Genomic DNA, 15,234 nt, shown 5'->3' with positions numbered 1-15,234 from the left:
GTGTCCTAGGGTATAACTCAGCATTTTTAAGGCCTCCCATTTGCATAAGATGATCATTTATTCCTGAAGAAGTGGAAATGTCACGTTTGAAAACTCATGCAGGCGTTCACTATTTTAAACAACCTATTAAGGAGTATTGATTCGTAACGCCCGACATTTACTGTAGGAATAACTCTGTAATTCACACGGTTTATGTGAAATTTAATTTATTTGAAAATAGGTTTAATATTTAAACTCATTTAATAGTGGCTTGGGCACCATGTATATTTTTCCTAGCAACTCAGCCAGAGCCCTGCTAGCTCGCGCTCCAGGGTTCCTCGTCACGTCTGAAGCGTATTGAAGGCAAAACCAAGAGAAGTTGCGAAATTTCGGTGCTAGCACCCGCTTTTGTAACAAGCACTTTGTACAAAGTGCTGTATGCTGTATGCTGGACACTCATGTAATTGTTTGTCTTTGACACTTATAGGAACATTTGTTTTACAGCATTTGTAATATACATTTTAATTTTTCTGTTCATTTATTTTTATTCAGAATACAACTGCTGTTATATTATTTTAGAATGACTGAGTCTTTTTATTATTAAAAGTCAAACTACATTCTTTCAAGATTTTTTCAAAACATGTTTTGATTATCAGTTAGCTAATCATGGCAAAGCCGCAGATGAAAATATGAAGCGCTCTTTGTAGCTGCGAGTTCGCTCGTGATCAACCACTACATTATCACTGAATTCACTCCTGAGTTGACTTGATGTTCTTCCAGGCTGTTTAACCTTTTAAACAAATGGTTGTATTTTTATTCTCTAATTTGCACTGTGGCCATCAGTGTTGACATAAGACATCTTTCTGCAGGACATAACGATAGAGCGAGACGCCTTGCAGAGCAAGTTAAAGCGATTGGAGCATGAGATGACTGAGCTGAAGTCAGCATGTGTGGGCGACTCCGAGCTCATCCAGCTCAGAACTTGTAAACACGACCTGGAGAGGAAGTTGGCGGAGTCTGAAGATGACATCGGTGATCTGCAGCAGGAAATGCACGAGCTCGAAATGGTGAGTCTTTAATTTTATTTCATACTCTTCACAATCTTCCGTTACAAAGTAAGATGCCTACTGACGACACTATTTCTGAGTGGATGAGTGGCTGTGTAGTCCAATTCTTGACTTTTGCCTTTGTCAATAAGTTGCTCGAATTTTTTTTGGTTAATTGCCAGCTTGCAAATCATATGACAAAAAGCTAAGAATGTAAAAGGTTTCCAAAATATATTTAATGGCAGAGGCACGTTACCTGTTTTCAGGTGATAATATCACATTTATAGAGATTTAAACTTAGCCACACGTTTCGTAAGTCTCTCGGTATTCAATTTCGATTTTATCATCTTTTATTATAACTTGTTTTTCTCAAGCTTGTGATTGATGTGAAGTTATGACATTAGCCATCTTGCTTAGTAACAAATTTATGGCCATTTTATTTGTGTTGCATATCAGAGGCAGGAGAGCCAATAGTGAGATCGAAAAGCCTGTTTCACAAAAAGAAGTTGTTGGTTCAACTCAACTTTTGCCATTTTTTGGCAAAAGCTGTTGTTGTAGCCTCTTTATGAGTCAGTGTTGAATCCTGTTTATCACATCCCTCATCCTTTTGTCATGTCACCCGAGTTTCTCCTTTATTTGACACGCTTCACGTTCTAATATCATACGTCTACATATGACAACGGAACCACACTGCTACATATGCTAAAAGTTGGGCTTTTAGAACCAGCAGGTATCATTATGTTTAAGAGCACCTGGTGACACCTGCTTTCAATTGCCATTCAGGTGGTTGAGCTAATGAACTGTCAAATTACACCTAGTATCAATAACCTTCCATTAAGGCCTCTTTCTAATATAGCCTCTGCTTTCTATAGACTCTTGTAAGGCCCTATCCACCCATTGACTGCTATAGACTCTTGTAAGGCCCTATCCACCCATTGACTGCTATAGACTCTTGTAAGGCCCTATCCACCCATTGACTGCTATCATTGTTTGTCAAGTTTGGCCTAATCGTACTTCACTTTAGCAGAAGGCTGATAGGGCTGTCTCAAAATTGACTGACAGTATGATATGTCATTAGGAGCTACTGCCGATGACGTCTGGTGTACACCAAGTCTTTTGGTTGGTTTGGAATGGCTATTACCCGGGATTTCAGTTTTTAGCAAAATAAATATTGTATTTTTCCCTTTGCTTTGATATTGATGTGCCAAGTTCTACTCATGTCTCTGACGAATGTTACTCAAGAACGTTCAGGTAGTCTGTTGCTCTTGGCTCAATGGGTCTGTATTTAGTTGTGTCACTTGGCATCTGCCTTAAGCCTAACAACACTTGCCAACCAAATGCATCACTGACTCGTAGTGTAGATAATTGCTGTGGCTGCACATACCGATGCTACTAAACAGTGTCTCATGTTGAGGAATAAATTGATTCATAAGAATTCATCTCAGTTTAGTTGTGTGAAGGCAATGGCATATTTGCTGAATTTTCTAGTAGCGTTATTAAAGTATTGCCAAAGTATTTGTGTTGTAACATGAATCATCAACGATTTGTGATAGCAATAATGTCTGTACAGCTATGTGTATTGATAGATTTTGCTCTAAAGAAAAAAGCTACACGTAAACTATGAAAACAACCTTGAAAACAATTCATGTCATGAATTTAACTAAAAAGATGATTTTAACATGTTTAATTATTGAAAACATCTGAAATGTTTTATAACCAGTCTCAATTCCTGCTAATAACTTGCGTATAAATGTTACAGGTGAGAATATCTTTGTCCATATAGAAATAGCAGTTTGTATAAAGCCATGTTGTCAGGGTCTTTAGCCAACTGTAGACCCGACCAGCATGCATTAGAAATGAATAAAATAGAATCGTCATCATTATAATCGACTAATTCTGCCAATCAAAAATGCATCAGTTTCATCTCTACTAATGTAGACCATCATGCCCGCTTTAAAAACACACATCAAGAACCTGTTGTGTGGAGAACATTGATACACAAAGGATGCATTTGGTTGGTCTGTATGGCCAGGCTTTTATACTTCTCAACTAGGAGTTATCACCTTCTTACTATGAATAATGCTAGTGGAAGCCTCTCTTCATACGTATATTTAATACCAGTGCAGCGTTCTTTAATTAACTGTTTGAATCTGGTATTATATGTTAAGAATGCAGTTTCTAACCATTTTATGAAATCAAGTTGCAATCTGTTTGAGAAAATAGGATTTATTTTAGTAATAGTAGACTATCCAGCTGCCATCTCACCGATAAACTTAAATGCTTATTTAGTTATTTAGGGAAGTTATTTAGTTGGCTCTTGTTCGTCAACTTGAAGCAGTTTTAATTATATCTAACATTTGGAATCCATAAAACCTTGCTTGAAGGCATTTTTAGTACTTGAATAATTACTGTCAGAGTTATTCTATCATGGTCAATATAGTGTACAATGTTTTGACAACTCCATACTTTTCTGTGAATAGGAAAGCAGAAAGTGAAAAATGTGACCAATATCCAGATTTACTTCGAGAATGTATTGAGCAGCTATTTCTAACACTAGTCTGTTTTAACATACATTAATGTAATAATTGTAATATATTTGTTAGTAATTATCAGTATGAACAATGCCGATGTGCAAACTAATAATTTTTATTAATGTTGTTTTCAACTATTTGAATGCTCTCAAGAACATATTTTTACCAGGGGAGAAATTTTGTTGTGACAGTGTAGAGTGCAGACCAGTCTGGCTTCCATTCAATGCAGATATTTTCACAACTTTGTTGTGTATTGGATATAATATACCCCCCTGGATAATTTGATTTACAGAGTTGTACTTCACAGAAGTTGTCTGTTCATGTATTTTCGCGGTTCGTTTTATTAGCGGAGAAACAATTACATGAGTAAATTAGTCTGTGAATCCAGCTAGCAATAGAAAGCAAAGCCTTCGCAAGTGTATAGTGCGTGTCCAACTTTCTGTGCTGACTTTTCTATTCGATATGTAAACGTATCTGCAAGTCAATGTCAACTTCAGTATTAGAAATTGTTGGAGGTTATTTCACAGCGACAAACTGCAAGAGTAACTTTTGAGACTTGAAAAAATTGTGACAACCTTGAAATAATTTTGTAAAGAATTGTGATGCATTGCAATGGGCGCAATTATAACCCCGACGATGGTCACGAAGTAGTTTGGTACTCAGCCGCTTACTGACTACGCCTGGTTACTAGTTTTTAAGTTTACGTAGTAGTTATTATCTTTTTAAAAAGCCAGCAACTCTAATTATTTGCGATTTAATTCATTTGTGGAACTGCCCACAAATTCACGAATTTTTAAATCCATCGAATAATATCATGCTGTAGCTTACTGATGATTCTAGAATTCCTCATTGGCAGTGTGCGGGAGGATAACTCCTATTTGTCATTGAGCAAAACTTTTTTACTTTCAGACTAAACTGAAGCTGCAAATGGAGATTGATAAAATGAAAATAAAACAACAGAAAGAGCTAGACTTATTGGAAAGGGAAATGGATGAACTTCGTGAGGCCTCAACGAGGAAGACCAGGAACTATGAGAACAGGATAGCCGAGCTGGATGAGGAGCTTCAGTCAGCTCTGCATGAAAGAAGGGAGGCAGAGAGAAAGCTTTTGAGTGCAAGAGATGCTGAACCTGTTAGAGATCATGGTGAGTGTTTGGAGAGATGATTGTGGTAGATAGCGGATCATCAATAATTGTCAATTATCGGCATCACAAACGTTTCAAAATACTAATGAGGGTATTGTGATAATGGCTGGTACTGCATACGTACATGTATTTGCATACTTCCATACAAAAGCCATGACTACTGCTGTTTGCTAACAATTGGTTTAGTGTAACATTTTAACAGATTTTAGCCTGTCAGATATACAGTGTATTAGATTGTCTCAAGATTTTTGTTTTGATTTTGAATTCTAAAGTCTTGATGTCTTGTACATTTTTAAAATGTGGTTCCATAAAATTAATGAGCATGTTGATCGACTGATAAATAGGAGACCGTGTTGTAATCACGAACTTAGCTTTTGATAATTTCTGTTTTAGGCTAATCCCACCGTAACCTTAATGGAAACTGGAAAAGTTAACAATGTAGTATTATAACTACGAGTAAATGTTTGCAATGACATTCTAGCTGTGATTAAATGCTTTTGGCATGTTGTGAATCAAGGGTCTCAAGTTCCTTTGCACAATTAATTTCTCATTTTTTATTTCTCATGTGCAACACCATTGATGATGACTGATGCTTTATGTGTATTTTGATTTCCTTTATCAGTCTGATGCACTGCAATTAAAACTGCAACCATAGCAATAGGTTTGTCTATGTGGTTCACTTACTAACTTGCATCAAATATAATGCGCACAACTAATCATTTCAAAAGTAGATAATATTTTGTGCACCCTATATCATCGGATTGCTGAGATATGTATACGTTTCTTATAAAGGGCTGCTTAATGGATATCTTTCAGAAAGAGAAAAAGAGCTGAAGATTGTGATAAGACGACTCCGGTGTCTGCTTACGGACTCACAAGGGCAACTTGAGAAAATAAAAGAGCAGATAAATCAAAAATCACAAATGAGGACAATGGAGACGAAGGTAATTGGTTTGCAAAGTTGTCTGTCTGCCATATAAGATTTATCGTTGAATCAGAATTGTTATTATGACCAAGAATTGTGATAAAAACAAATTTACTAGATCACTTTAATTTATAGTAACATTATTAGCTGTATAGTGTATATGTATGGAGCAACATACAAGACTTCTTTTTCTGATCACTTCTCTCATCGAGGTTCCAAAATGACAATGTGTCCTAACTCATATTTGCTGTATATTACTAGTCAAGTTTGAAATTGTGTGTATTTTACACTCCAGTGTGTTATTGTGCAAATTCCTAAGCTGTTCTCCATACATTACGCCCAGCAAAGTTTGAGCAGGAAATTACATTTTAAAGATGAAATGATAACAGGATGGAACACCTTCTAAATGACAGAGGGCAAATGCGGCCTTGTCAAAATCTGCTTGAGTTTATTGTTATGTAGTAGTTATTGGAAATTCTGTAAATAATCATAATATCAAATTTTGAATAAGTTGTGAGTACATTCAAACAGCGACTTGTGGGCACCTTAACATACAAACCTTTTAACATAACGTTAAAAATTTGAGCATTTCAACTTTCTATCCAAAACACTTTTCAACGAAGGATGCTCAAAATTTTTTGAAATATAGTAGATTAACAAATGAAGGGGTTGGTAACAATTGTAAATAAAACACAAAAAATTTGTAAAACAAATGATAAAAAATATAATATATAGGCTAATTTAGTTTAAATCTTTACCTCACCCATGTTACATTAGGTTACATCTGATCTCTGTCACTCTCGTAGCTTGAGTCTATCCATCCCTGAGCTTGCATTTCCATTGAATGTAGTTTTGTGTATTATATATACTACCGTGTATTTGTTTTAATTATTGCTATGAGTAACTACCTGCAGTCATTTAGAAGTTATTTTAGGTTTTTGTACAATCAAATGCGTGTCGCTGTAACCACAACAATCGTTAAGTGTTCAAAACAATTGTATAACTATTATTTATTATATCATTGTAAAGGGCTTTAATTGTTAAAGTTGGTATGGAAAGATATTTTAGAGTACGTTTGTTTTAAAAAAGCACACAAGGTTAATACTATAAAATTATAAACATATGTTCACAACTGTGTAAAATCCATGAAATTAAAAAGCAAACCTAATTTCAAAATTTGGTGAATAACCCCTTTACTACCATCTGTGCTGTTTGTTGCCAGAAACTCATCAATAAATTATTATCTACATTAAATAATCCTCCTTCGCATTCAGAAGTTTGCCATCTATCGGTTATATTCATAGAAATAAATTTCATAAATCTCTTCCAGAATACTTAGAACTATGATTTTTGAGTTTTAAATTGAAAAGCAAGGATTTTGCACCTGATTAATGTTTTAATTAAGAATTTGCTGATTAAGAATTTCCAATTAGGGCTGAACTGTAACCAAAAAGTACGGATCATTTAAACTTGCTTGTGGAAACAATGAAGTCCTCTTGTTGCAGCTGGAGGATTTGCAGGCTAGTTTGACGGCGACATTAAAATCGAAGCACTCACTAGAAACGGATCTGCAAGAATGTCAGATTCAGTTGGGGCTGGCTAGTAAATCCAAGATGGAAGCTGAGGATCGCGCAGCCAAGCTGATGAGAGACAAGACTGATATTGAGAACGAGAAGGAAGACCTGGATGAAGAGATTCACGAGTTGCTCAAACGCTATCAGACGCTAGTGGCGCAGGTAACACGAAGATGGCCTTGTGGCTAGCAAGTTTTTCTCTATCCCATCTACTGTTGTCAAACATATAATTCTATTAACCTTAGTTGATTCGAATCATGCCGGTTGTATCCACCATCGAAAAGTGCATGTAAATAATGGAATTGAAAGTTGAGTGCAACTGAAGTACCATATTTTACAGCCTATAAGTGTTTTTCATAGTTTACACGGGTTAACTTATGTGTGAAATCATTAGCACATTACCCGAATACCAGTTGTCTTGTCACATGTTGTCTTCACGGTAAATTGCTCTAGGGCTATGTTGATAATTTCAACATTTGCTATAACTTTTAAAAGCAACTGAGAAGGCATTGAACAACTGACCAATGGCATCGGAAAAAAAATCGTATCGCGCAGATTACATACTGCGATTGTAGTAAAATATGCAGCCAAAAGCGGTCATCGAGTAGCAGAAAGAAAAGTTCGATTGGCCAAAGGCTGCTCTTGCTGAAATATAAAAAACAAATTTTAACCGTATGCTAATATAAAAGCTAGGTGACTGATTATTCTACCTCCGGTATTTAAGTAGTTGACGGGTACCACTGTGGATGAAGATTCCATTGGATTTTAGCTACCGCGTATTTGGAGTGACACAGAGATGGTTTTGGTAAATTTCTTAGCATGTTCTTTACGCTATAATTATTGGAATAATCCATAACATGTTATGTTAACATGCCAGTCACTCTCTCAGCTGGGTCATGTTGCATAGGCATACTGTACAGCTTGTTGTTGCCGTTATCATATTTTTAAATTGTTCGTCATTTAAATAACTTGTCTGTTCTTGATGTTGAATTTCATCAAATAAATTTTCCCAAAAAATGTCTTTACTTTTCTTTACTGTCTCCCATATCTTTACTTCATTATACATGTTATGGCTGGGGCGACTTGTACTCTGGAGTGACTTATAGTTCTGAAAATATGGTAGTTGTTTTGCATCTCAATTCTCCGCACAGGGTCACGGAAAGTCATGACTGAGAAATCGTCCGTTGTTGTTGTCAGTAGTGACCATGTAGCAGTACAATATTTGCAGAAATCAAATTTGATTTTCTCATTGGACACACATTTTGCCATAGTGAGGAAGAGAGTAACACGGTTTGTTATGAACCTGAAAAAAAATCTTGGCTGATGCGCACCACTTTTTTCTCTCAACTTTCGACAAATGTTTGAAATTTAATTTTGCCAATTAAAAATAACAGCAATAAAAGAAAAACTGACCGGCTCAATAAAACTCAAAATCAAGTAAAAATGTCGCAAATTCTATTTTTTTCCAGATATTTTAGAGCAATTCTATCGCTACTAATGCTATCATCTTTGCTAAATACCATGGAATAACAACTTCAGATCATTCTAACAAAGCTCAGACCAAGTTGTTATTTTGGATTAGCTTGACTGAAATCAATCATTTTTGCTGTTTGGTCCAAATCAATCGATAGAAGTTGGGTGATTGTCAGTAGCTGATATACAGCATTACTTTGCTAGCAAATACGCACTCACATAGTATTCATTATTTTGTTCTCTGCTTGTTAATAATGATAAGTATATATCTGCCCGTCTCTTTAGAATTCCTCTACAGCCATGTCAGTACGAGACCTGAATGAACAGGTAACAACACTCGCTGAGGCGAAAGCTAGGCTACAGGAGGAGCTGGATTGTGCCAACAGCAAGCTGGCTCATCTTGATACTCACTATGTGACTAAAGATAGAGTGGCTGTGCTTGAATCCAAATGCCTGGAGGTTGAGCAAAAGTTGGACTATGAGAAGAGCATGCGGACACGCTTTGAGGTAGAACACTTTTTACAGCATTTGTTTTTATTCCGCGCTAATCAGGTTTTTTCTTACCAAACACCAGTTGGTGATTTGTTGTTGAGTAGGAAGAGAATAAATTAACCACTTTCATGGGAATCAAAGCCAACCTGTTGTTTTCAGGCCTGTTTGATGCACTTTTTAGCTAGAGCTTGACAACTACATGTATGACAAACTGTTTAGGCTCATCGAGTGGAGCATGTAATTGCATTTTACATTACAATGGCATTTGTGATGTTTGGCATTCATAGCTCCTCTCCAACAGTATCTTTTGTCTAGATATTCCAATTTAATGCATGCTCACGGCTGTAAGTTAAGGCAGAAACCTTTGTAGTCCAGAAACTACAATATTTAGTACAGTTTGCTTGTACAGGAATGTTGTGAAGCTAGTGGATGAGTGTGGTGTATGCCAAAGGACTCATTGGTTGTAGAACCAATCTCTAAAGGCAAAAGATCATAGCGAAAAGTTGGAGGATGAGATCGCTAAGTTAACAGGAAGGATTGCAGACGAAGAGCGAAGAAGTAGACAAATTCAATCACAGCTTAGCAGGGCCCTTGAGAGTGCGGATGATGTACACAGAAAAGACATAGAGCAGACACAAATTATTGCTAACATGGTAAGTGCAATTCTCTGGAAAAATATGGTGGCTAAATATTTTAACAATTTTGTATGTTTTGAATCGGTGCAACAGCCACATTTTTGTAAATTGAAATTGTCTTCTTTATTGTTAGTTAAGAATATTCTACTATAAGCGATACTCTGTCATGATCTTTTCCAGTCATTAGATTAGACATTATGAATTTTTGAGAAGTACTAAGGTGGTTTCACATTGCCGTCTTAGATTTTCTGTCAGGGTTGTCTTCCTTGGCACCGGAAGAATTTAAGAGTGAAAGTTTTCCCAACATTCTGTGACAAGGTCTGCTCTTGAGCAGTCCGGTGTGTTAATCTGAACTGGTGTATGGTCTATTTCAGGGGTCTGCAACCTTTTCCACTCAAAGAGCCATTTAGACCCGTTTTCCCCAGGAAATAATGCAGTGGGAGCCACAAACACCCTTTGATATTTTAAATTAAAAATACATAAATACTACATGTAATGTTTTTGTTTAGCTTTTATACCATGTTTACAACATAAAACGAAAAGGTTTGGCGTGTATAATATTTTAATTGCTGAGAAAAAAAATACATTTTTGCAAAGAACGATAAAATAGCTAATGATTACTTGGTCGTAACGTGAAAATATTACGTTGTTTATAACGTTACTTTCAAGAAAAATTGCAACTTCATGTTTAATTCAGTCCTTTTAACAGAATGCCTACCTAATTTAAGTTCTAACTGCAGCAAATGTCATTCATGCAGCAGTTTTTGCTCAAATTAGCCTCACGTGGCAGTTTCGAAATGGCCTTTTCTTCTCATCTCCCTCTGGATATTTTTTAGCGAAGGCTGCGTGTTTATTCTGAAAATGCCTTGCGACATTTGACTTTTTGTTTCCAAATTGTTCGTTACATATTAAGCAAACTGATGAACCAGTCTTATCAGCAGTGAAAGCAAACGAATCAGCCCACGTAGGATTAAATGTTCTATTTTCCTCTGTCACTTTTCTTTCCTTAATATTCGACATAGTTTGCCTACCTGGGGTAAGAAAATCAAGAAGTGTCGTGCCGGCTGGGGTAATTTTGGCGGTTTTATTGGCGCATAAATAATGACGCATAAACAAGCGACAATGTTTGATTTATTACCAAAATTACAATTTTTTAGATTATATTACAAAATCTAGTGATAAAACTTCTATATTTTTATGAATTACTCAGCATATGGTAACTAAAGAAAAAAGGAAAAAATCCAATGTTATGCCTCTACATATCTACATAGCGGTTATTTTCTTTACCCACAACAGCTCTAAATATTATCTTTGCTTTTTTTACATTTGATTTACAGCCCTTTGGTTTTTATTATTCCTCTGTGATTATAGTCTATGTAATGCCTTATCCCGACCAGACATTGTATAAGGTGTCTGCTCTTTTAGAATCAGCGACTAGAACTATGTGATGTGGAAATCCGTCAACTCCAGACTGAACTGAAATCTGCACATAAACGAGCTGAAAATTTACAATCAACCTTAATACAATCAACGCTTTCCGATGATGAGTAAGTGTCCAAACCCGTGCCTAGTATTGTTACGAGAAGCATTTCGCATCTGTTTTAGCTGTGCCATTTAGTCACTTTCCATGACCAGAAAACGACTATAGTACAATGGAAAATTACTGTGTGTTTGTTGGTACAGGGTTTTTATGAGATAGACTCTGGTTTGTGATGTGTGATTTTATGTGTTCATGTATGGCGTATTAGCTATTGAAGCGTGCTAGAGCTGTGTGAAGGTTAATAGAATTAATTGTATAATTCTGAAAGCATACACTATTGTTTCACTGTTGTTTTATAGTTTTACTTTAAATGTTTATTTTGGTGATCCAAAATAAACAATATTAAATATAATTAAGCAAAATTAAAAATCCTCTACTATTAGGTAACTTTTGAGATTAATATTCTATGAATAAATTTCTTTTACAGGATCAATCTTTCATAATGCATTGACCAAATTCTTGTCGATCTTTACTGGTTCAGTATCTATGATTTACTTTCATTAATTTGTCAATCAATATTGTGCTGTTGACATCGGGCTATTGTCAATTTTGATAAGCGCAAAGAAAACTAACATTTGCCTGTGCACACGCTTACTTATTGTAGACATTTTTTGTCTACTGGCAAATGCTTAGGAATGTCTTGGATAGGACAAAAATCTATTGTACATTGAGTTGCCAAGGTTTGAATTTATCTTGTAAGTCGCTGATCCCTAATAGGCACCTATGAGATAAAAGACTGGTTCCAAAAGATTTCGCATTTTATAGTTTGCCTTAGATGAATGATTCAATTTCTACGGTTTATATCTATTTTTTCCACTCAGAGAGGTACACATTTTGTGTGGTTGGAAGGAGCTCTATGACATTTGTGTAGGTATTCACATTTCCCCTACAGACATCCCTTCAGCTTATGGTTAGGGTCTCGCTCAAGGTTTTAGTCTCCTTGGTCTCCCAATAAGTTGCGTCGCAGGAAATTAATTTGCTACCTTTGCTTCCCATTGTCGAGCTAGCCGCAATTTCGCATACAATGTTTATAATTCTTTATACGATGTAAATTACTTTTTGTCTAGGACTGAACATGTACAGGAAAAAAGGTAATCTGAGGGACTCATTGTCCGGTTATGGAAGCTTGTCTCTTCTGCACATATACATGTACATGTATTGATTGTTAGATAGTTCGTGCCTACCATAAAGTAAAGGCTATTTACTTTATCTGGTGATGAGCAGAGCTTTTTAGTCTAACATTATCCATGCTCTACGGAACTGTTTAGTGCTCTTGTACATTTTGAGGTTTATCACGCAGTCACAATAACAACGTTTTGCTGGGTGAGTTAAATGCAAAATCTCACGGTTGTCATACCGCGCATGTGAGGAAGGAATTTCTACAAATGGTCATTAAATGGTTGTCTGGCTCACGCAGTGCTGGCTCGGGAATATTTAGCATAATGCTCATAAAAATAACAATTAGATGGCTGAGTATTTCTCCACAAGCTATTTAAAATGTCAACGTTGTTATGTGTTGGTGCATCGTGTTACGGACAATTTACAGGCTGTTAAAGGTGCTATTCTTGTCAAGTGTCAGCAAGTGAATATAGAGTCTCATTCTCATTTTCTTTTGCAGGCACGGAGAATCTGACACGGATTCTGAAGGTGGCTATAGCTAGTGAATGTCTACATCCATAGATATTTAACAAAACCGTCTCACTCTTCCAACGCTTTTATTATATTTACTTTCATTCCGCTGTTTGTATATGGAAATGCCTAGGGAATTGCCTAGAATACCTTACATCATGTAAAGTGAGAAAGTTGAGAGCTGACGAGGCACTCCTTAACCTTTTCATTGTTTTAACCATATTGTTATTGTTGTTGTTATATGGTATGGATTGTAGTTATGCTTGTTTTTAAATTCATTATCGGGTGATTACGGGAAATAGAGCACCCCTATACACTCGATGGACGCTTAGCTTTTCTCGGAGGTGACCAAAACCAATGTTATCATGTACCATTATGCATTTCTAGTAGAGTTTATTCTTGTCATATTGAACTATTGTATTTGATACACCAATTTTATAGAAATTAACTGTTAACTATATACTGGCCTGCTTTGTGGATCCACATTAGCAATTGCTATAGAGAAGACAGCAAACAGAAGTGAACCTTGGCTTGTTTTTATTAACTTGTAGCCTTGACCTGTAAGAGGTGCACCAAAACTACGTACATTGTAAGCGTTAGTAGAATTCAGCTGATACAAACAAATATTAAGTTGATAGCCATATTGTACCTACCTTGGATTTGGAACTTCGTAGCTTTTCTGTCAGTGATTTAGTAGAGGCTGATAGCTTTGGGTTGTCCGCTGATGATGGGTTGATTTTGGGAAATGGCTGGTTTACTTTCTCTGAAACAGGTTAGTATAGTGGTTGTTAAAACAAAGAGCTCAGCTGAAAGGCTATGATGAATTTATGTTGTGTAATTTCTCATACACAAAAAGTAAAGATATTTATGGTATCACACAAATTGTTTACCTTACTTGCTGGTGCAAGTTGAACAAAAATAATAAAGATGATTGTAGCCTTAAAATCTACCGTATATCCACGCATCTAAACCGATTCTAAAACACAATTTTGTTACAAAACTTAGGGTCGGCTTATTTGTAACTCTGATTGAAAGCAAATGAAATGACACGATGCAAACTTAATTTTAATAACTACCGCAGCTCGAACCTTTATTAACTCGTCTTTATTAATAAAATTAAAACAACAATCATGGTTACCGTTATTACTAACTACTACTATTCGCTACAACAAATATTTAATACCTGTGCATATTATTTGATGCAAATTAGCATAAAATTGTACGTCATCTAATGCTATAAAAATACCACATATGTATTGTAAAGGTCTGGCCCCGGTAGCTGAGCCAGCTTTACTTTCCTAGCAAGGGGGTGCAGTCTGAACACTGGGCCTTCCTCTCGTCGGCCTGCCTGACACCTAGTGGTCGGATCAGGCCGTGGCTGGTTGCCCTCAGTTCAGGCTCACTTGGAACGCTAGCACGGCCTGCTCTCCGAGACCCTATCTTGGCTAATCTAGGTCCCGGCTAGCTTACTGGAGAGCCTGATCTCCAATGCTATCGCATTTCTGATCAGGTCCGATCGTAACGCAGCCAACCCCTAGCCTTCCTTAGGTGTCTCCCAAAGCAGTTCGTGCTTGAAGTCAGATCAGTTCTGGCAGAAGGATCCTTATTAAGCCAACCAGGCAGGCATCAAACGTAGGCAGTTTGTAAGAATAAGTATAGTCTATTTAATGTATATAAGCACATATGCAACTTCGTCTTAACAGCATCGAATCCGTAAGAATAATCCCAAAGAGTTGGCCTATGCCTTCTCCTTATATACCATTTACCCCCCCCCCCCACAATTATGCAACATCCATTGTATCGTGTCAGGCCTGTGAGGCAGGCCTAGACAATTATAGATATAAGAGTGAGCTGGCAGGCCTGCGAAGCAGGCCCAAAAATACAGTATTACGTAACAGGGTCTGAAAGGGTGCACACAAAAGTATTATATAACTAGGTAAAGAAAATACACAAAGCTATCTAGGAATAACGTTGTCACAAGCACAAAGAATAGTGTTGTTTAAAAATATGGCTAGTATTTGTCCCGTCCTCCACAGTATTGTAAAATCTGTTCGGACACTTTTTTGTTCCCTTTATACGACTGGTTGACAAGTTGGGCATGTTCTGGAGTCACAAAAGTAACCACCATTATTATAACTGTTAAAAATAAATACTCACTGGTCACTACCATTGCCCACTACAACTATTGATAATCATTGGAAGCGCATTGATCTTCAATTTGTGAAATCTATGTACATGTAGCTGTAATGCTTCTTATCACGACGAA

General features: G+C 36.4%; 1 protein-coding gene across 6 annotated transcripts in view; it reads left to right on the top strand.

Moving 5' to 3' along the window:
* LOC137395289 (unconventional myosin-XVIIIa-like) overlaps nucleotides 1-13,492 on the top strand; it is a 70,341-nt gene extending 56,849 nt beyond the window's left edge. For 3 of the 6 annotated variants that reach the window (XM_068082170.1, XM_068082173.1, XM_068082169.1), the window contains 9 exons: nucleotides 849-1,046; nucleotides 4,466-4,700; nucleotides 5,517-5,644; nucleotides 7,131-7,361; nucleotides 8,958-9,179; nucleotides 9,632-9,817; nucleotides 11,225-11,346; nucleotides 12,407-12,430; nucleotides 12,958-13,492. In XM_068082170.1, coding sequence (XP_067938271.1) covers nucleotides 849-1,046; nucleotides 4,466-4,700; nucleotides 5,517-5,644; nucleotides 7,131-7,361; nucleotides 8,958-9,179; nucleotides 9,632-9,817; nucleotides 11,225-11,346; nucleotides 12,407-12,430; nucleotides 12,958-13,000 — 1,389 coding nt within the window. In that variant the 3' untranslated portion in view covers nucleotides 13,001-13,492. Of the gene's footprint in view, nucleotides 1-848; nucleotides 1,047-4,465; nucleotides 4,701-5,516; nucleotides 5,645-7,130; nucleotides 7,362-8,957; nucleotides 9,180-9,631; nucleotides 9,818-11,224; nucleotides 11,347-12,160; nucleotides 12,207-12,406; nucleotides 12,431-12,957 lie in introns of all 6 variants that reach the window. The other 3 variants (XM_068082172.1, XM_068082171.1, XM_068082174.1) reach the window with 3 other exon arrangements.
* The last annotated feature ends 1,742 nt before the right edge of the window (nucleotides 13,493-15,234 follow it).

Source organism: Watersipora subatra, chromosome 4, assembly GCF_963576615.1.
Source record: "Watersipora subatra chromosome 4, tzWatSuba1.1, whole genome shotgun sequence".
NCBI classification, from domain to species: Eukaryota; Metazoa; Bryozoa; class Gymnolaemata; order Cheilostomatida; family Watersiporidae; genus Watersipora; species Watersipora subatra.
This window is presented reverse-complemented; position numbering and strand designations above follow the sequence as displayed.